The sequence below is a fragment of the Castor canadensis genome, chromosome 5 (genome assembly GCF_047511655.1).
Source record: "Castor canadensis chromosome 5, mCasCan1.hap1v2, whole genome shotgun sequence".
NCBI classification, from domain to species: domain Eukaryota; kingdom Metazoa; phylum Chordata; class Mammalia; order Rodentia; family Castoridae; genus Castor; species Castor canadensis.
In genome coordinates this window covers 161,121,615-161,145,155 of record NC_133390.1, presented here as the reverse complement: position 1 = coordinate 161,145,155, position 23,541 = coordinate 161,121,615, and the positions used below count along the sequence as shown (strand labels likewise).

General features: G+C 38.1%; 1 protein-coding gene across 4 annotated transcripts in view; it reads right to left on the bottom strand.

Moving 5' to 3' along the window:
* The window catches only part of Ctnnbl1 (catenin beta like 1), a 152,733-nt gene that overhangs the window by 60,191 nt on the left and 69,001 nt on the right, over positions 1-23,541 (bottom strand). For all 4 annotated transcript variants that reach the window (XM_020172490.2, XM_020172491.2, XM_020172492.2 and 1 more), the window contains 2 exons: positions 23,269-23,327; positions 21,652-21,800 (listed from right to left, as the gene is read on the bottom strand). In XM_020172490.2, the coding sequence (XP_020028079.2) occupies positions 21,652-21,800; positions 23,269-23,327 (208 nt within the window). The remainder of the gene's footprint in view (positions 1-21,651; positions 21,801-23,268; positions 23,328-23,541) is intronic.

Below are 23,541 nucleotides of genomic sequence, written 5' to 3'. Positions count from 1 at the left end.
TCTACACTCACCAGCATCCTATCCCTAAGTGACCTTTGATCTATGTTCTGTCTGTACAGATTTGCCTATTACACACATTTCAAGTAAATGGTATTATATAGAATGTGGTCTCTTATGACCCCAATGTTATTAGTTCTTCATTCCTTTTTATGGTGGACTAGTTTGTTGTGTAGATATTCCATAATTTATTCAATTGCCTGGTTTTTTTTTTTTTTTTTGGTACTGGGGTTTGAACTCAAGGCTTCATGCTTGTTAGGTGGGCGCACTGCCACTTGAGTCATTCCACTAGCCCCTCAGTGATCTGTTGATGGTCATTTGAGTAGCTTTGATCTTTTGCTGTTATAAATAATGTACTCAATTTGTTTGAGTACATGTATACCTAAGAGTGGAAACGCTCAGGTAATTGTTACTCTGCTTCACATTTTACATTCCCATCAGCAGTGTGTGTAAGGATTTGATTTCTCCATAATGTGGCAGCACTTTTCCGAGTTTTTGGTTCCAATTATCCCAGGGTGTATAAAATGGTATTTCATTGTGGTTTTGATTTGCATTTCTCTGATAATTAACGAAGTCAAGCACCTTTTCATATGCTTATTAGTGATTGCATATTTTCTTTGGAGAAATGTCCATTCAGACAGGATGTTCTATGAATCACAACTCCAGTCCACTTTGCTCTGGTTATTTTGAAGATGGGATCTTGTGAACTATATTCCCAGGCTGGCCTCAAACCTTGGTCCTCCCTTCCTCAAGTAGCTAGGATTACAAGCGTGAGCCACTGTACTGGGCTCCAAAGTTCATTCTTTCATATGGATATGCAGCTCAACCTTTCTCTCTCTCTTTTTTTGGGGTTGTGGTGGGGATTAAAACCAGGTTATCAAGCTTGCTGTATAAACTCTCTACCACTTTAGTCATGCTCCTGGCCCTTTTGTTTGTATTGTTTTTGAGACAGGATCTTGATAACTTTGCCCAGGCTGGCCTTCAACTCTCAATCCTCCTGCCTTTGCCTCCCAAGTACCTGGGATTATAGGTATGGACCGCCACAGCAGCCCAGTATCATTTGTTGAAGAGAGTAGTACTCTTTTCCCATTCAGTGGTCTTAGAACTCTTGTCAAGTATCAGCTGACCACAGATACTTGGTTTAGTTTCTGGATCCTTCAAAAACATTCCATTGATTTGTATGTCTATCCTTATGCCAGTTTCATACTGCCTTGATCACCACTGCTTTGTAAGTTTTGAAATTAGGAGTCCTCTACTTTTTTCTTTTTAAAGATTATTTGATTATTGCCTTATAATTCCAGGTTCATTTCAATTTCTAAAAAGGAAGTCAGCTAGGATTCAAATTGACATTGTGCTGAATCTGTAGATGTCTCTGGGGAGTATGCCATCTTAACAATATTAAGACTTCTGAACCCCTGAACATGGGATGTTTTATGCTTTTCCCATTTATTTGGATCTTCTTTAATTTCTCTCAACAATGTTTCAGAGGTGTCAGAGTGTAAAATTCATTCCTCTTTTGTTAAATTTATTCTTAGGTATTTTATTCTTGATGCTGCTGTGAATGAAATTGCTTTCTTAGTTTCATTTTTAAAATGTTCATTGCAAATTTGTAGAACTACAACTGATTTTTTATACATTGAGCTTATATCCTATGGACTTGCTGAACTTGTTTCTTAGTTTCAAGAGCTTTTTAATGAACTCCTTAGGATAAGATCATGTTACGATCACGTTACCTGCAAATAGAAAGAGTTGTGTTTCTTTCCAGACTGGATGTCCCTTATTTCACTTGCCCAACTGCCCTAGCTAGAACTCCCAGTACCATGCCAAAGAGAAAGTGACGATCTTAGGGGGAAAGTGTCCATTCTTTTACCATTAAATATGCTGTTCGCTGTGGAGTTTGGGGGCTGCAATATTTCTATAATGAAAGGGTATTGGATTGTGTCAAATGCTCTTCTGCATCATATTATTCCTTTTTCTACTTTTCAGTGACTTTCACTTTTCTGTAATGAACATGTACTCTTTAGAATTAGAAAAGTTAAACTGCTTTCAAGGAAAAAAGGCAACTTCCCCCTTGAAGCTGAAGGTCACAGAGTAATCCTGCCAGTGCTTCTGCTTTGCAGGTATTTCTCTAGGGAGTTGTTAGCCAGCTTTCTGTCCTTAGGACAAAATACCTAAGATAAACAATTATAAGGATGAAAGTTTATATTTTGGCTCATAGTTTCAGAGGTTTTAATTTATGGTCACTTGGACCCATTATTTTGGGTCCCTGTTGGCACAGTACATCATGGTGGCAGTGGAGTTGCTCAAATCATGGTGATCAGGAAGCAGAGAAAGAGGGAGGAGGGAGGGGGAGGAGAGAGGGAAGGGCGTGGGGGGAGAAAGAGAGACAGAGAGAGAGAGAGATAGAGAGAGATTGAGGAAAGGGCTAGGGTTCCTAAGTCTCCTTTTCAGTGCTCTAATTAACACCCACAGTGGCCTAATTTCTTTGCAATTTTCAAGGTCCTACCTAATAGCTAGAGACCAGGCCTTTAGCATGATGACTTTGGGGGACATTTAAGATACAAACCATAAGGAGTATAATTTTCTATAATCTTACATTATTTTCTTTAACACTCTATGAGGTCGAGAGGAGTAAGTCAGTCATTTCTTAACTTGGTACAGATGGTAAATCAACCAACCAAGCCAATACACAATGTTTACCGAGCACTTACTCAGCACTGTGGTAGACACAAGAGAAAACAAAAAGTAAGACATGGCTTCTGCTCTAAAAAATTTAAATCTATATGGAGAGACCAAATTAACGTGAAAAGTATTAAAGAAAAGTACAAGTTAGCATATACTTTTATCTATCACCATCTATTATTCAATTTATAAACATTCACTGGATACTTCTCCTGTGAAAGATGAAAGATTTCATGTAGCTTACATTCCAACTGTAGGAGATGAAGGAAAATTAAGATACCTGCTAATGCTGATAAGAAAAAAACAGGGTGCATTATGAATATTCCAACCTTTATTCTTACTGCTCTGTATTAATAAAAACAATCCACTGATGCTCACAAATGACCTTCAGCTCGACTACTGAGCTTGAGAAAAGGAAACTGGCTACTGCTAAGCATATACCTTTGTGCAGCAAGCACTACACTAGCTGCTAGGAAGTGTAAGCAATTTAAGAACAAGTAAGTGAAAATTATTTATTTATTTAGTCTTTTCTTTTTTTGGTGCTGGGATCAAACCTAGGGCCTCGTGCATGCTAGGCAAGTGCTCTACCACTTTCAATGGGCTATCCCAGCCCATTGAGAAAACAATTTTAAAGCAATGGAAATGAAGCAATGGAAATGAAGTCTAAGAAGGCAAGAGGTGAAGATAAGAAGTTAAACTGGGAGAAGGCATGGAAGGTGGCAAATGGCTGGTGTGACAACTGCACCGAGTCTGAAAGATGAGTATTTGCCAGGGAGAGAGATGGCACTGTGACAGTGGTGGATACACAACATGTACAAAGGTACAAGAGGACTGTCCATGGTCCTACACATCAGTTGGAGGACTAGAGGTGGTTATGAATGGCCAGTACTGGGGGAGTAATGAGGACAAGTAGGCAAGAACACTGGCATGTCAGGCCCTGGATATGCGCCTGGGAACCTGGACTCATCATCCCATATTTATTGAGAAGGTATATTCTAAAATCTAGCCTAAAATGAGCACATTTTAGAAGGCTTAGCCTTGCAGCAGTGAGATGAACGGACTAGAGTTGCAGAGCGTGGGGGCAGGGAGACAGTCAGAAGACCATAGCAACAGTGTAAGTGAGAAATGACAAAAGGTTCTGACTGTGGCAGCAGTATGAAAAAGGCATATTTGAGAGAAACAGGAAAACTTAAACTATCAAGAGATATTTTCCAAATCCAATGGGAAAAGACTTTTTGTCTCAAGATGGATTTCTAACAGTAAGCTAGACAAATAATATGTTTGTGTTTACTGCAGTTGTATCACAGCACTCTACTTTACAGGCTGGTTATGATGAGGGCAGATAATCAAGCAAGCAGAAATTAGGAAACTGAGCTATAATATCTTCATTGTTTAGCCACTCAGGCAAAGGCCTCTTGAAATGAATGATGGTCACAGAATGAGAACCTTCAGCATACATTGAAACCATTTCACAAATAACACAGAATTGTTTGAAATACTAAAGGCAAAGGACTCTGGCTTAGCCAAGTCTCTTTTTTCCTGCCTAAGCCAAGTCAAGAAACAAAAGACTTTAAAAGTAAAACTCTTCTTCAGGTAGGCAGTGTAAGACATGTTTAAAGGGGGCAGTAATTGCATATTGATCACCATTTAGGCAAGCTGCATGGAGGTGAACTTTGGAATATTCATTGGACTTAGGTTCAAGTTTTTAGCGATCAATAGCTGTTTGGCCTGATTTTCTTGGGTTGACTTTATTTGAAATATTTATTCTACTGGAGGACAAGTAGTTTATCTTAGTCTTGTCCGAGTTCACCAGGTTGTCGATCATGCCAGGACCAATGTGAATGCCAGCCAGCCTTTGTAAAACTGGATGCCTGCAAGAAACAGTGGGGGGTTGTCTTCTGCTTCCTATCTGCTCAGGTAAGACTGCAGATGCGAGGAAAACATTTCCTGTTGTAGTTTTAATTAGCTTTTTCTTCTTTATCATACACAAACACTTTTGCAATGTACATGGATTCTGAGTATGATTTTCTTTGCTCATTTGTTCTTTCATCAATATTTATGAGGCGCCGAACAGGTGCCAGATATTGAGTCAAGGATGCAGAGACAAGGCATGGCTCATTGCTTCTGAGGGTCTTGGTCCACAGGGCACACAGACATGCACGCAATGGGTGGCCTGAAAAGAGCTGAGTCCTACAGAGGAGGTATATACAAAGTGCAGTGTGAGCACAGGACACAGAGCTGAATATGTCTGAGTCCAGGAGGCCTCACATAGGAGATAAAGCTAAGCTGAGCATCAGTGGTGTCTTTCCCAGTCAGTTAAAGAGTAAAAGAAAACAATAGCTCACACAAGGATAGGAGTCAGCATGGAATACAAGAGAAAGAGTAAGTAAGTAGCAGCAAAATATGAAGCCAGTTGATTTTTTGTTAGAAGGATTACATTTGCCACAGTAAATCAGACAGTATGGCTAGGCAGCAGAAGAAAGATGTTCACAACATTAGAGGTAGAGAGAAAGGCAAGGTAATCTACTGTTGTAGAGTAGAGTGAAAAGGGCTGAGTTCCAGTTGAACATGAGATGCCTTTGGGACATGGCAATGATGTCCAGCTAGGACTTAATGGATCTAAAGTCCAGCAATGAGGTTAGCAATAAGGGGAAATTTGGAAGAAACATTAAATCAATGGACTATAACTGAATTCACTATATAAATAAGACTACCTTGAAAGTGTGCAAAAAAACACAGAAAAGAAAGGAATCCTAGAGGAAACTTATTTAAAGGCCAAAGGAGATTGAGGAATTAAAAAGTAAGAACTGACAGGCATTTTTAAAAAGAGACTCTGAACCATAAACTAACCCTAGAAAATTTGAATAATACCATATGAGATCATTTTTGTTTGCTTTAAAATATGAATGATAAAGCTCATTTCCTTTAGAAATTGATCTCAAAACACAAGATTGCTCTACAGGATCGAGGATTTCTATGAATTACACAAAGAGATCAATAGGACTGTATTAGTCAGCTTCCTGTTATTATAATGAAATACCTGAAGCAATTAACTTATAAGAGTTTTCGAAAAGTTTGGCTTTGGAAGTTCTAGTCCATGACTGAATAGCCCTATTGCTTTGGGCTACTGGTGTGGGTGCAAGATGGCAAGAGCAGAGAGAGTGTGCCAGAGTAAAACTGCTTAAACGGGCCAAAGAGCAAGAGGAAGAGGCTGGGGCTCCATAATCATTTTCAAAGGCACACCCCCAAGGGCTTTAGAACTTCCCATTAGGCCCCACCTCCTAAAGATCTCACTACTTCCAAATAGCACCCCCCCAAGACCAAGCCTTTAATACACAGACCTTTGGGGGTCACTCATTTGAGCCACAGCAATGACCACAGACAATTTCAAAATACCAACTTGATGTCCCTAAACACGATGCTGGGGAGAGACGTGCACAATCACTGCTCACAACATACCTAAGGCTTTGCAATATGACTTTTAACAGCAAATAAAACAGGAGCATATCATATGCATTTTCAGAGAGGAAATTAAAGGATTTATTGCATCATGCAGCTGCTCCCCTCTGCTACAGGAGAGGCATGTCCCATAACCCCTGCCCCTTCAGCCTAAGACCTGAGTTTCTAAGGCCAATGATGGATGTATCAAGATGTGACATGTCATTGAAAGTCCTTGAGATCTGGGAGTTGTTACTATACCAAACCTGACTAATAACTGATACATGGTACAATAAAGCTGTTCAGTATAAGAAAATTACTTAAAGACTAACTACTTTACTATCTACCAGCAATAAAGAGCAAGAAAATGTTGTTTAAAAAATATAATATACTGCTAGACTTCCACTCTGCATTAAAGTGGAATCACAAGGACTGGGTTTATATTTCCCCCGTCTCTCCAGAAACAAGTGGGAAAAAAAGTGGACAAAATTACCAAACAATGGTTTTCACATGTTTGACATCAAGCAGCAAAAAACAGTGAACTAAGAGAGGGCAACATGTGCAATAAGCCTGCTGTCCTGGAGAGATTACAGGCATTAGGTCAGGGAGAAGAAAGCTGGAGTCTGTGAAGACCACTGAGGCCAGAGTTCAGAGTAGGATACCAAAGCAGACAGCTGCACAGAGATGTGCAAAGTTCCCTTCCAATACTCAGCACACGTGAGTCAGGACACCAACCAGTGCTGCAGAAAGGAATGGCCTGGAGAAGTAGAGGGAACATCATTACAGTTCAGAGGGTCAGAAATAGTTTGGATTCCTACCAGTTATAGTACTAAAACCTCATTAATTCACAGTGCCCCAAATGGAGCACCAAGAGGGGTACTGCTTCACTAATGAGGCAAAACTAGCCAAGACTAAAGGTTAGTCTGGTCCTGTCTAATAGAGTTTAAAAGTAAGCCTCTTGGTCAGTCATTATGGCTCATGCCTATAATCCCAGCTCCTTAGCAGACAGAAGTAGGAGGTTCTCAATCCAAGGCCAGTCTTGGCAAAAGTATGAGAACATATCTGAAAATCAAAGTAACACACAAACTACTGGGGGCATGGCTCAAGTGGTAGAGCACCTACCTACAAAGTGAGAGCCTTGAGTTCAAACCCCAATACTGCCAAAACAAAAACAAAAAAACCTCCAAACAAATATAAAGTACCTTCACATACTAGAACAGAGTTCAAGAATATATGTAGGGGGTTGGGGTGTGACACAGTGGTAGAACACTTGCCTACCATGCAAAAGGCCCTAGTTTAATCCCCAGCACTGCAAAATAAATAAAACAAAATAAAATAAAAATCAAAGAACTACCGCAATCAAAAGAAAACCTATGCAATGGGAGAAAATCCTTGTCATAGAGATTAATATCCAGAATGTATAAACAGCTCAAAAAATCAGCACCAAAAAGAATAAATAACCCAATTAATAAATGGGCAAGTGAAATGGACAGTTTGAAAGAAGTACAAACGGCTAATGAATACATGAAGAAATATTCAATGTCCTTAGCCATAAAGGAAATGCAAATCAAAATGTTACTGAGATTTGATCTCACCCCAGTTAGTGCAGCCACTATGGAAATCAATATGGAGATTCCTAAAGATAGATCTACCATATGATCCTGCTGTAACACTCCTGGGCATATATCTGAAGGATATAAATCTCAGTCAAGATACCTGTACACCAATGTTTATAGCAGCACCATTCACAACAGTCAAAATATGGAATCAGCCTAGGTGCACATCAACCCATGAATGAAGATGTGATACACACACACACACACACACACACACACACACACACACAGGGGTATTAGCTAGAAAGAAGAATGAAGTTATGTCTTATGCAGGAAAATGGATAGAACTAGAGATCATATTAAGTGAAATAAGTCAGATTGAAAAACACATGAAATATTGCATGTTCTCTTTCACATGTGGAATCTAGTCTTTAAAAATGAATATAAGTGCTGGACACCAGTGGCTCAGGCTGTAATCCTAGCTACTTGGGAGGCTGAGATAGGAGCTTGAGGTCAGCCTGGGCAAACAGTTTGCAAGACCCCATCTCCAAAATAACCAGTGCAAAATGGACTGGAGTTGTGACTCAAGTAGTAGTGCACCTGCTTGCAAACATGAAGCCCTGAGTTCAAACCCCAGTCCCAACATACATCATACATACATACATACATACATAAATAATAGTGGAAGCAGGGAGGGTAAAAGAAGAGGGTGAAAGTGGGGACACATGGTTAAAGTACTTTATACCCAAGTATAAAACAGAACTATGGAACCTGCTGAAATTGTTTTAAGAGGGGTGGGGCAGGGGTAAGAGGGAGAAGGATTAGAAGGGGTGAAAAAATTATAGGAAAACAAAAATCCAGTCTACAAGGTAAAAGTAAATAGTATTTGAATTTTAATAAAGATTACCAGGCACTCAGAAGCAGAAAAATATGACCTGTAAAGAGATACGTCATTGGCAAAAATAACAGTTGACTAACTTAGAAGATGACATTAAAACAGCTGTTATAGCTGCATTCAACATGTAAAATGAAGCACAGGAATGGTTCATCATGTTGACTAGAAAGATGAAGATATTTAAAAAGACAGAATGGAACAACTAGAAGAAAAATACAATGTCTGGTAAAAAAACAGAGAGCAAATGCAGATTGCAGAGTGCACACTGCTAAGAGAAAAGAATGAGCTTGAAAACAAACAAAAGACTATCTACAATGAAACATAAAAGGAAAAAAAACAGACCACTGGGAAACTATAGTTAGACAACAGTAAACAGCCCAATGTACATGTAAGCCCTGAAAGTCAGACAGGGTCAGAAAAAAAATTTAAATATCATATATAAAAAACCTCCACCTTTAATGAGCATAACAAACCCAGAGACTAAATAAGTTCAAAGAACCTCAAACACAAGAGATATGAAGAAAAGTATGCCAAGGCAGATCATAATCAAACTATTCAAAACTAATAGAATATTAAAACCAGACAGAAAGAAAAGGCAAATTACATACAGAGAAGCACATACATAAATGATAGTACACTTTCTGTTGAAGACCAAGTTCACCAGAAGGCAGTGAAGCAACCCAGAGTATTAAAAAAAAAACAAAAAACAAATCTATCAACCTAGAATGCTACACCTGGTGAACTGTCTTTCAAAGAAGGAAAATACATTTTAAGACATACACAAGCCGAGAGAAGTCATCACCAACAGACTAGCAATACAGAGGTACTGAAGGAAGTCACTTGGGCAGAAGGAAACAGATGCCAAAGGGGAATCTGGATATGCATGGGCAGTAAGAGCAACTGGCAACGGCAAATGTGTAGGTATATGCAGATTTTTCTTATTTACAAAAATCTCTTTAAAATATAAGCAAATCATTTAAACAAAAATAAATATTCATTAGGATTTATCCCATATGTTGAAGTAAAATATATGCTAACAGCAGCACAAAATCCAGGAGGCAGTTATGGTTCTATGCTTCAGGTTGAAGCACTCCAGTTGTCGCTTCATTTTTTCCAGGGCAGTCCTATTGCATTAGGACTCCACTTTAATCACCTCCTTAAAGGTTCAGTCTCCAAATATGGTCACCTTGGAAGGTATTAGGACTTCAACATATGAATTTGGTGGTGAGGGGAAGTGAGGCAGGGCACAATTAGTTCATACAGATGGTAAAAGATACATGATGCTAGCACGCATTAAGAGAAAGCTCTGGTGGTTATTTGAATATGAAACAAAGTAGATTTCAGTTCAAAGAGCATTATCAGGGATAAAAAAAACATCATTTTGTAAAGGAAAAAAGGTCAGTTAAACAAGAGAACGTGTAATCCAAAATGGTGAAGCACCTGAAATGACTTCAAAATATATGAAGTTATACAGGGGTTTCAACAATATCTCAATAACTGACAGAAGTAGACAGAAAGTCTGTAAGGATACAGAAAACTTGGACATGATCACCAACTTAACCTACTTGACATTTATGAAACAGTCCACCCAACAACAGGAGAACATACATTCTTTTTAAGTAGCATGCAAGGAGTATTTAGCAACACGACTGCTCTTGGGCCAAAAACAAGTCATTATAAATTTAGAAGAGTTCAGATCAAAGTATGCTCTCTGATCACAATGCTATTAAAAGTATAAATGCGTAACAGAAAGATATTTGGAAACTCCTCAAATACTTGGAAATTAAACACTATACTTCTAAATAACTTGTGAAAGATGAAATCAAAATAGAAAGTACTTTGAACAAGATAAAAAAAATGAAGATACATAATGTATATGCTCCAGGTAATGTAGCAACTAGAGGGAAATTTAAAGCAATAAACATAAAATAAGAATGCCCTTAAAGTAATGATCTTAAATTCCCATCTTGAGAAATCAGGCAAAGAATAGCAAATTAAACCCCAAGTAGGGCTGAAGTGTGGTTCAGTGGTAGAGTACTTTCCTACCACTCAAGGGGCCCTGGGCTTGATCTCCAGCACTGCAAAAATAAACTAACAAACAAAAAGCTAGCAACCAAAAGAAAAGAAATAGTGATGACAAAAGCAGAAATCACTGAAGCAGAAAACAGAAAAGCAGTAGAGAAAAATCAATGAAACAAAAACTGGTTCTTTGAGAGGATCAATGACATCGATAAGCCTCCAGCCACAGTGATAAAGAGCAAAAAGAAAAGGATGCAAATTATCAACATTAGGAATAAGATAGTACATCACTAAAGATTCTATAGATATTAAAAAGAAATTAAGGGAATATTCATAAACAATTTTTTTTGCCTGTAAATGTGGCAACAGACAAAATGAATAACTTCCTGGAAAGATATAAACTTTGTTCCAAGATCATTGGAACAAATAACTTACCCTTCATCAGAATTTAAAATTTTTCAAAAGACTATTATAAAAATGAAAAGCCAATTAGCGATACCCCATCTCAAGCAATAAAAAGTTGGTTGTGGTATGTGCCTGTCATCCCAGCTATGCAGGAAACATAAATAGGAGGATGGGGGTCCAGGCTGACACAGGCATAAAATCAAGACCCTATTCAAAAAATACTCAAATGGAAAAAGGCTCCAGTGATAGGGCAAGGGCAAGGGCAAGGCCCTGAGTTCAAAACTCTAATACCACAAAAAAAAAAAAAGCATATGGATGGCAAATTTGACACACGAGAGGATATCTAACACCATTAGTCATGAGGGAAAAGCAAATTCAAACTATAAGAAGACACTCATATGTACAGTTAAAATGAAAAAGACATACCAAGAGTTACAGAGAAAATAGAGTTCCTGGAACTCTCATACACTGCTAATGTTAAAAACGGTACAACTAACTTGCAAACATTTTGGCAGTGCCTTAAAAAGTTAACCGTATACCTAGCATATGATCCAGCCTTTCAACTCCTGTTTACCCAGGAACAATGAAAAATATGGCTGTCTGAAGTTCTGTACATGACTGATCACTGCAGCCTTAGCCAGGAGAAAACAAAAGTAGAAACTCAAATCAACAAGTGACTAAACTGTAACATCCACACAAAAAAATGCTACTCAGCATTGAAAAAGGAACAAATGATTGATATACAACATGGACAAATCTCAGAACAATTATAGTGAGTGAAACTGGCCACAGCCCCTTCCCCAAAAGAGTACAAGCTATACAATTCCATTTACATAAAATTCAAGAAATGTAAACTAATACATAATGGATAGAAAGCAAAACAACGGTTACCAAGAGACAGTGCAAGAGAGAGAAGTTATGGATGACAAAGGGGACAGAGGAACATCTGGGTGAGATAAATATGTTTACTATCATGCTGGTGGGGAGGGTAGGACGGGTCTATAGATATTGCAAAGCTCACCAAACTGCACACCTTAAATACATGTAATTTAACTGCACTGGAGTGATGAATAGCAAGTCTGATGGAAGAGCTCAGACAGGTCCTATACTATTTCCTGCCAGGTAATCTTGATTCAGTTAATCTGCCTTCTCTGCCACAGCACTTTTCCATTTATGAAGTGGTAACATCAGCCTGGAGGGCTGTTGGAAGGATTACTTTGTGCCTTTGAAGCCTTTTGCTGGTTTCTAGAGAACAGGTGCAAACTTCTATTATCTATCTAAGAGAAAGCAGTAATATTCAGCCGGAGGGGGGGGGGGAGGGAACGTTTGTTGTTGGACAAACAATAAGCAAGATGTGTGTGCGCAGCTTGGAATGCAAACTGTATACAGCCCCGTCAGGAAGCACAACTGATGTCTAAAAGATTTGCGGCATTATTTTGCTTTTGCACTTGAATCCTGGCAGACTGGAGGATAGAAGAAAATACTCTAGTTCTTCAAAAACTGTAAAAGACCACAAGAAAAAATGCAATATAGTCTGGACCTTCAGATGTTCATTAGGAATAAAGCAAATGTGGAACAAGGTTAAAAAAAAAAAAACAAGGGAATAAAAATCTGGAGTTCCCCAGCTAGTTTATCTACCAATCCTCTTTGCCACAAGTTCAGTCCAGAACTAAGCCTTCATAGATTTATTCTGCAGGTGGTATGCTATTGCCATTTTATTTGTTTTCTTTGTCAGACACTTTTTGGATTAATGAAAATCTTACTAAAAAACTTCAGACCAAAAATATTGGTGGTTCCTGGAATGCATGTGACTGTATTCTTCCTTTTCTTTTGTTTCTCTCTCTTTTTTTGCCTTTACAGTTAATAACCAAGAGGGTTCACTGTATTTCTGCTACATAATCCAAGGTTGCATATGTACACCTCCCTTGGGACCACAGTGGTCTCTTCTCTTTTTAACTGGAACAGGGTTTTACAACAGAAGTAATAACCTGTATGTCAACATTTTCAAGGAAACTGACAATGTTTCCTTGAAAACAGTGGAAAGAATTTTGCTGCTTTTTAAAGAGCACTGAACTATTCTAATACAAGGACATGCTGTTAGAAAGTGCTTCATGGTGCAAGAGGCATTTGGAGTACATGCTAAGAGTCCTGATCTACTGGAATCTTCTATTTGTAGCATCCATCTCATGAAAGGGACATCTGTAACAAGAACAGGGAAATGGCGAACCCATCTCCATCCAGGGCATCGACAGTGCCTTCCTCATATCCTACCAAATTCCAAAATGGCCATTCCTGGTAAGTACTATTTAGCCTTATTCTGAAACTGTGCCCTCTGAATCTGATCACTTGGTTAAATCACACAATAAATTGTGACTCCTCTGAGTTTTGTAATCCTCCCAATCATCCCTGATGACAAAAATATCACCTTGCTCACGTTCATTCTTAACTCTCCTGCAGCTCACCAAAGACCATCCAAACACTGTCTCTGGCCCCTAATGCTTGACTATCAAACCAAAGCAGCAAGGTCAAGCCACCTGGCACAGGAAATGAGCAGTGTTTTCTACATCAGAAGTTGGTTCTCTTCCTTCACTGTGAACTTCTATCTGCCTCAGAGGTCCTGCACCTTCTGCCACACCTCATCTTTCCTCTATAACATGCTAAATGACCAAATAAGAAATTCCTTCCTTCCTTTGTTCCTTCCTTCCTTCCCTCCCTCTCTCCCTCCATTTTCTTTCTTTTGTGTATGGTTCCTACACTCTAGGATAGCCTGCCTACTTCTTTTTTCACACAAGTTTCTCTTTTAAATATCACCTTAATGATCTTTTCTTCTTTTCCAAGATGTCTGTGTTAGTTCTTTAACAAAGAGGAAAAAATAAAAAGTGGCTTTCCCCCCTTATTGATTGTGTCAGGCACTGTGAAATCCAGATACTCAACACAAGAATGAGAAGAAGTAACCTGACAACTTAACTCATCCTGGGTGGCAGGGGGACCAGAGGAAAGGTTGTCTGATACCTGGTCCCAGAAACAAAAGCCAAGGATCAATCTGTGTGAAGGCCTTCTCAGGACTTGGCATAGAAAGGTCATAAGAAGTGAGCTCCCAAACCATAACTCTACAATGCCTAGGAGGATGGAGGAAGAGAGCTGAGAGATTCAAGAGCCCAAAGGGGATTAAAACCAAATGTGGGTGCTTGTTCTGGCTGCTGCTCCAAAGCCCCGGGTGAACATAGGCCACACAGCCCAGGACTAGAAGTGCCTCGTACTGGGACTTGCCTGAACCTTTAAGGGCAGGGAACCTATTTTACAGACTTTTTTGTGCTCTTCACATGCAAAAAGATGAGACAGGAAGAAACAAGGTTAAACATCTTCAGGCAAGACATTGAATTTTTAGCTACCTGTCCTTTGATAAGTCACTCCATTTCTCGGGATCCATCTATGGAATTTGCTACAAATTCTAAGAGTCAATGATTCCAAACAGCAAAAAATGTTTCTAAGATTTTTCTCATTAATTTAGAAAAACTTCAAATGTGTATCTAGTGCTAAGTAATGGAGCTAGAAAGAAGAAGACCAATCTTGCTCTCAAAAGTCTGCAGTCCAATCAGAGATGTGACAAACACATTGGCCATAGTGCGCTAACAGGTGTAAGCAAAGGGTGCTAGAATTCAACCCCCAAAATTTAAGAGGACTGAGGACAGGGTTGGGGAAGTGACACAGGGGCAGGAGGCTGTTTAGGATTAAGCATAAACATCGAGGGGGAATCCCTCAGAAAAAATATTATATCTGTAAGATAGTCTGAAGGGACCAGGCAATGCAAAGAAATAAAGCAGAATTTTTACAAAGTAAAAGTAATTATTAATAGAAAAAAGCAGGAATAATCCCCACAGAGAAGAAAATAATGGAAGATTGAAAAAGACAAAATAAAAACTATCAAGGAAACTGTAAGAATAAAATAGAAAACGGGCTTATAATAAAAAAATACATTAAATTCCTCCAAATATAAAACTCTCACATTGGACTTTTAAAAAAAATACTTGGGAGGCAGAAGCACAAGGACTGGAGCCCCAGGCCAGCCTGAGCAAGAGTGCGAACCTTCACTAAAAACAAACCAAAAAGGAACTGGGGTGTGGCTCAAGGCTAGAGAACTTGCTGAGGAAGCAAGAGGCACCTAGTTAAATACCTAATGCCTAAAAAAAGAAGTTGTATGCTCATAAGAAGAGTCACCTATAACACAAAATGATTGCTGAAGATGAAAGGATGGGAAGGAACAGAATAGATGAATACAACATGATAAAGAATCCAGGACAAAGAGGCTAACATTGACAAAATAAATAATTTAAGATTAAGGATTAGTATTTGCTGACCATGCAAATTAGAATAAAACAAGCACAAAATTCAAGAAGAAATGGAGGAAAACCCCACAATTATGGTGAGAGACCAAAGTAGTAAACAAATGATACAGAAGAGTTGAATATATTTGTAAAATTAATTTAGGAAATAATTATAGCATTTGATACCTTAGAAACACACATTTTATTCAAGGACTACTTACAAACACTCTCCGTGTTCAACGTAATAAATAAAATAAATTCAGAAAAGTGTAAGTATTTTACAGCCAACATTTTCTATTAGTGGAATAAGAAAACACAGCTTAAGTATTTGGAACATGTGATAAAGTCAAGCAACAGTAAGAGGACATTTTTAGCCTGAAAGTGTTTCTATTTTTATTTATTTAAATTTATTATTATTATTATTATTTTGTTGTTTTTAGTGATTCTGGGGTTTGAACTCTGACCTTCATACTTCATAGGCAGGCTACTACTTGAGCCACACTGCCAGCCCATATTTTTATTTTTAAATTAAGACAATTATTTAAAAATAAGCATAACTCAGAATTTTGGGGAAAGGGTGGTACAATATATAAAAAGAACATATAAAAAAGGAATTAAAAGGCATAAAGTACATAAATAATAAAATGCTAAACTAAGTTTTAAAAACTGCAGACCACAAATATATGTACAATTTTTCTTTGCCAACTCTTTGCCAGATAGATAATAGATAGATCAAGAGCCAGTTCTCAACCCTCTGAAAAAAACAATAAACAGCAAAGGAACAAAAAAAATCCCCAATAATTCAAATCATTTCTAACAAATTTGAAGAGAAAAGCAGATAAATTTAAATACAAAACATGAGAAATTATAAACAGGACATAAAGTGCAGAAGATGAAAAAGAATTATAAGAATACAAGGATAATTTATATTAGTAAACTTGCAAGTCAGTATGAAATTAAAAATATCTAGGAACACACGAAACATCATTGTCTTATAAAATTAGGGCACTAAGGAAGGAAATCAAAGACCTAAGTAAATGGAGAGATATACTATGTTCATGAGTTGAAAAACTACTACAAAGATGCCCATTCTTCCTAAAATAACCTAAAGATTTGATACAATCCTAATCAAAATCCCAGCAGGGTTTTTGTAGATAGTGTCAAGTTGATTTTAAATTTTATAAGGAAAAACAAGGGAACTAGAATAGTTAGCAGAAATTTTGAAAACTATGAACAAAGTCATAGGACTTATGCTACCTGATCTACAACTTAGCTTTTAGCTTTATAAAGTTATAATAGTCAATATGGTGTGGTACTGGCAAAATGACAGACACATAGACCAAAGGAACAGAAGACATGGAATCACACATACATGATAAGCTGATTTCTGACAAAGGTGGGAACACAGACAGCATTTCAATAAATGGTGCCAGAAGTAGACATCTACATGCAAAAATAAGTCAATAAATAAAATCCAAAAACTTCATTTCTGCTTCATATCACATACAAAATTTAACTTAGGAAGGGGGGGTGAACTTATTTATTAACTGGACTTCAATGCAAAATTTTTGCTCTTTAAATTTTTTGGAGACTGTTAAGAAATAAAAAGGCAAGCCATAGACTAGGAGAAAAATATTTCCAAAACATGTATCTGACAAACACTAGTATTTAGAATAAAGAACACTTAAAACTTAAAACTCAGTAAGACGGCTGGGCACTGGTGGCTCACTCCTGTAATCCTAGCTACTCAGGAGGCAGAGATCAGGAGGATCACAGTTTGAAGCCAGCCCGGGCAAATAGTTTGTGAGACCTTATCCTGAAAAACCCTGCACAAAAATAGGGCTGGCGGAGTGGCTCAAGCTGAGGGCCCTGAGTTCAAACCCCAGTACTGCAAACAAAAACAAAAACACCTCAGTAAGACGATAACCCAAATAAAAAAGCAGACAGAAGAGTTAGAAGATTTTAGTGAAAGGCATAAAAAAGGGTGTTCTGTACACTAGAAGATCAACAGCATCAGTAATTAGGGCAAAAGCAAATTGAAACACTGCAAAACACACCCACTTAGTGGCTGAAATTAAAGCCTGCAATACCAACTGTTCGGCAGGATGGGAAACAATGGGAATATAAAATGAAACAGTTACTGTGGAAATCAGCTCAGGAGCGCTTCTTGCTCTCTCCCTGTGCTAGGGATGGAACCCAAGGCCTCCTGCATTCTAGACAAGTACTCTATACTGAACTCCATTCCCAGACCCCCGCTTGGTAGTTTCTAACTATAAACATACACTTACCATGTAACCTACTAGTCTACTGCTAGGTATTTAGCCAACAGAAATGAAAACACATGCTTATTCAAAGACTGTTAGCAGCTTTGATTATTATGGCAAAATACTGGAAACAACCCTAATGTTCATCAACAGATAACAAACAGACTGACATACTGGAATGTAGAGATTTACTGGAATACTACCAAGCATGAAAAGGAAATAGCCATTTAATAGATCAAAAACAAGTCATGTTACATAAAGTAAGAGATCAAGGGAACCTTGGGTAATAAAGATGATCTCAGTGTAACTGTGCAGTAGGGCGCCTACTAGCCATGTGTGGCTACTGAGCATCTGAAATGCGGTCCATACAAATGAGGAACTAAACTTTAAATCAATTTTAAATAAATTTAAGCTTATCTTTAAAAACGAAAAGTAGATTTGGTTATTAAAAAAATTTAACCATGTTTGGAGAAACTTGGGTATGGGAATCTACTTTTTTCAAATGCAAAATTTTAAGAAATCTAAGCATAAATCAAGTATTTAGATGAAAATTTAGCATGACTTTAGATGTAAATACAAATTACACACTAGATTTCAAAGATTTAGCAAGAAAAAAGAATGTAAAATGTCTCACTAATAACTTTATTTTGAATACATGTTGAAATGATAATTTTTGATACACTGATTAAATAAGACAATTATTAAAATTAATTTGGCTTCCTTAACTCAGCTACTATAAACCCTAAGTTCTATCACCTAACTCATATCACTTTCCACTGGACAGTGCTGTTCTAGGTCTTCACTTTGGTATGGAAACAAGTTGTTTACATCTGCTAAAATTATGCTTTAATAAAGATGACAAAACTATTAAATTGGTATATATGTACATTTATGTATATGTGTGCATACAAGTGAGAAATAGACTGTGTGTGTGTGTGTGTGTGTGTGTGTGTGTGTGTGTATTATTATTTGTGGCCTTCCTTAATAATAATCAGAAATAAAAAAAATTCACTGGGTACATGCATGCAAAATTTTTCCTCCTAATAGTTACCACATTAAATGTTGTGTTTATTTCATGTCTGTCTCTTTCACTAGCCTCTTACTTTCTTAAAGGCAGGAATCCTGTCTTGTTCACCTCCATATAAGCCTGACAAATAACACGGAAAGTTAATATAGTATCTTACCATTTTTTTTTTTTTAGCAGTACTTGGGCCCTTGTACTTACTAGGCAGGTGCTCTACCACTTGAGCTCCGTTCTTAGTACTTTTTGCTTTGGTTATTTTTGAGATAGGGTCTCACTTTATGCCTGGACCATGATTCTCCTATCTACACTTCCTGCAAAGCTGGATGACAGGCACACACCACTATGAGAGCTTTTACTGGTTGAGATGGGGGTCTTGAAAGAAAGCTTTTTGCCTTGGGCTGGCCTACAACCATGATCCTCTCAACAGGATTATAGGCTTGAGCCACCTGGCACCTTATCACTGTTTCAGTACCTGCAGAACTGCCCCACTTTATAGAGTTTAAATACCTAAAAATCCCCACAAATTTTCAGATGAAAAAACTGAGGGTCAAAGAGTCAGAAAAGTTAAAATAACACACCAAACATCTAGAGCTAGTAAGTGAAAGGTCTACACTTCCTTCAAACCCACATTTACCTCAACTCTAAAGCCCATCCCTTCACCCTTTACTGCACTGTCACCTCCTTAAGTGGGTATTCTATAAATGTCCAATGAATGACTGAATCAAAGTAAAAATTCATATTTAAGGGCAATGGAACCACAGAAATTTTCCTGACCTCTCAGTATTATAACTTCCTAGTCTTGAAATAGCACTCCCTGGACAGAGAGCAACCTGGTGGCTCTTACTAAATAAATCAGGAATAATAAAAATAGTAGGAGAAAATATTCCTTCCCAATTAAACTTTTTATTTGGGAGTATGAAGAAGAAAACCAATGCAGAACAAAGAGCATGGGAAAGAGGCAAAAGGAAATGCTGAATCCGCTAATACAGTTAATTAATGCAAAGAAGGAATCTAACAGCTACTACAGCACTCAAAAATGAGAAGCGAGGAGATCCCAGCAAGGTACAGTCTCTGTCTTCTGGAGCTCTTCTTTAATTAGCCTCCCAGAATCTTTGCATTCCTGTTTGAATAATCCGTATTTCTGGTTATTTATTCAGCTTCCCACTGCTTCGCATTACCAAGCCATATGTTACAGGAATTCATCACTTCCTATATGCACTAACCTGTCCAAAGACACTGGCAGTTCAGACCTCTAAGAAGGTTAGGGGAAAGTCCCTGCAGAGTGCAGTTTTAAGGTTGGAAGACCCAAAAAGCCACATGCATCTTCCTTGTATGTTATTTACCTGAGAGAAGGTGGGTCATTTCAACAAAAGGCCAAGCAATTAGGTAAAGGAGATAAACAAAAGACTCAAGGAGGAGAGCTAGCAAGAATCAGCTAAACTGTAAAGGCGTCTAAGAAATTTCCTGGCCCCATCTCCTGCATTTTAAAAAAAGGATTTATTTTTAAAAGCAATTTCCCAGAGGAAAATTCTCAATCAATCTAAGGTTTGCTAGGCAATGGGCAAGAGAAGTTCCCAAGCCCTCTGCAAGCCTTTTAAGGAGAAGGAATTTTAGAAATACATACCTCTATTATCCTAAAATCATTTTAATCACAAAAATGATCACTGTCAAATTTGTTATGGTAGCAAAACACTGAAAATAACCTCAATATCAACAACAGAATACTAAGTAAGCTATGTCCCCTCAAGTTTCTTATGTAGTCAATGAGCTCTCATGAAGATTATGTAACATTATGAGAAACAGCAAGCTAAATCCAAAAAGAAACAGTATAGATAATTATGTGTGGCAGATGCAAAAAGTTATCAAAACAAAATAAAAAAAAAAGCAAGGATTTTTTAAAAACCCACTAGAAGGAAATATACATTAAAAGACAGGCTGTGTTTGGGTGACAGAGCTATTGGCTTTTCTTAGCTCCTGGAAAGGGGAATTCTGTCTTTTTTGTGTCAGCCTGACACTCAACATAGTACCTTATCAGTATTTTAACAGTAATTTCATATGGCTATACTCTAAATTATATGTAATAAATATATATCAAATTTATGAAAAAACTTTCAAAGAAATAACTTAGCTCAACAGAATTTTCCACTGGGCATGAAAAAGTGTTTCAAAATGGCAGACTCTGGCTCAGTTTCATAAAGAACAATCCCATAATTACAGTATTCCAAACACTGTTTTGCAAACACTGTTCCAATTTAAAAACTGTCAATGGACCACACCCCCCCCAACTCCCCCCACCCCGCCGTACTCGCCTTCCTAGCCAGATTTCTCAAAAAGACATCAATACAAGCAATCTTCCTCTTTTGGGTTCAACTTCGGGATTCTGTGAGATAACTAAAACACTAGCATGATGTCCACTTTAAGGAAAATAGCATATAAGCTACAAAAAGAAAGTGCTATGAACAAAAGTTCTAGAACTGTACTGAACACTTTCATATGATTAGGCACAAAACACATGTACAACTCATTACCAAATTGAAAAATACGAATATTTTGGTGTCAATAACAAAAACAGACAAATGTGGCATAAATGGTTCTATATGGGATATACAGAAAACTGGGCTACGTTTAGAGATGAACAAAGGTTAAGAATAGAAGCTAATGAAAAGATTTCTCCAAAATCAACACACTAAGAAGGCACAAAAAGGTACTGCCCTTTAATGTAGTGATCGTATTACCAACTGACACAATGGGGCATAAGTGCACTAAAATACACTTTTAGAGCTGGAGGTATGGCTCAAGTGGTTGAACACCTGGTTTTCAATCACAAAGACCTGATCCAGGCCAAAAACCTCAAAACACTTTTATGCATCAACGGTAATTTTAGAAAGGCCCACAAATACAGATAAAAATGCACACCTACAAATGAATACTATTCTGTAGATATGTGAAACTCATAGGAATAAAAGACCATAGCCCCACGTTCTTAAATCTGGCTAAGTGAGAAGTTAGGCAAAAAAGATGGGAGAGCCAGGAGCTGTAAACATACCTGAGCATGAGATTCATCAGCTGAAGGCCCTCACCCTTCAGGAAGCGCTCACGATTGGAGCTGAGCATCAGGCAGGAACACAGGGAATCAAACAGATTCTCCATCATCTCCTGCTCCTCAGCTGTGCTGGGATTGTGTCTTTTAAACACCTGTCAAGCAAAGACAGCAGAAAGCATAGAGCCATAAAAGAATGTCTTTTCATCAGCCACCAGCTAACAATTTCCAAAGCCTGGCTGTCAAGGCACAATTGAGAAAACAGAAGCTTACCAAACAAAACTCTCATCAGTTTCCATTTTACAGAAGCTAAGCTTTCTGATCCACTGGTATTAAATAAATGGGTATCAGTTTATGCAAAAACACAAAACACTCAGCTGACCACTGGGTCCATGGATGATTGACAGTTCTAAGATTTTCTTTAAAAAGCAAACCCCAAAAAACCTCAAGCCCTTTTACTAGTATAAAATATAATACAAACAGAAAACTCCATAAAGGACACATACAGTTAAATGGAAAAAGCAAGCACCAAAGCACTGCTCAGGTCAGGAAACAGCTCTGCTGGCTACCGTCAAAGCTCTGCACATGCATAACCCAACCACACCAACTTTCCTCCCCTTCTAAAGGTAACCACAATCCAGAAGCCAAATCCAGTGTCAACGTAAGCAAGTGCTCCTAACAGGGCTACTGCACAACCTCACACAGTAGTGAGGGCTCTAAGTCATGGGATGGGCTTAGGCTGAAGTGCTGTTTTTGCCAGAGACATACAGCCTATTGAGATGAAAGCCTCTTAATGGGAAGGCATACTCATACAGTCTACTAGGAGACAATCAATGCTCTCACAGGAAAAGGACTAAGCACCTTCCCAGAATTGGAAACAACTTCACATTTCAAAGCTCTATTTTTGGGGTGAAGGCCAAGCCATTCAAGCTTCTGGCACCAAGAGGGAAGCTGTATGCAAACTGACATCTCAGATATTCAACACTCTTAAAATTTTATCCAAATGATCTATTTTCAGTCCTGTTTTTGGAATAACACAGATGAGGTTTGCTAAGGAAATCTTAACTATATTTTCCAAATGCCAGCAGAATAACATTTTAACTGAATTTACAATTCTTTCAGTGAACAAATGGCAGTTTCCAATTTCATGCTGCAGCCTCCGGTGCCATGTCCTTCCCTATTGTCCTCTGTGACCTCTATCTACTGCACTGGAATTTATTCTCTGGGAGCTTATCTGGATCCTAAATAAACAGACTCCATTTTAGTAGCAGACTGAAAGGAAAGGAGATGAATAATCTTGGGAGTGGGTTAAATGAGAAGTAATTTGGCATTCTGAACCCAGGAAAATGCAAGTGAGCAGGGTGCACATCTCCTCTGGATTGGCAATGTTGTATCAGAAACTGGGGAGAGACCATCCGAGGTTCACAGTGATATCAGGTCAGAAAGAGCCCATGAAAAGGAGGCAAACCATGTGCCTCCAATGGAAACTTCAACCTGCCACCATGTTCCACATAGCTTGTACCACATGGTTCACTCCTTCCCACAATGTCCAGCTCCACCTCCCATTTAAAGTAGGCCACATTGTATCTTCATGGCAGACAGGAAGCGTTAAGAACTACTCACAGATAACTGCTGAAGAAGCACATCGATTCCATCCAGCTCCCCAAGCAATTCCCTGTTTTCTATAAGGGGGAAAAAATAGAGGAAGAAAAAAAAAATGAAGCTAACTGTCAGATTTTACAGCCGTCTAGCACTGATACATCAGCAAACAAAATCAATACAGCTTGACAGAGTACAAAAGCTGCACAGAGAGTGAGAGGGGAAGCAAAGGGATGCCAAAGGCAAAAGAGCTTGCTGTCATGATCTGAAACAAGCCTGGCTCCTATCCTAACAGAA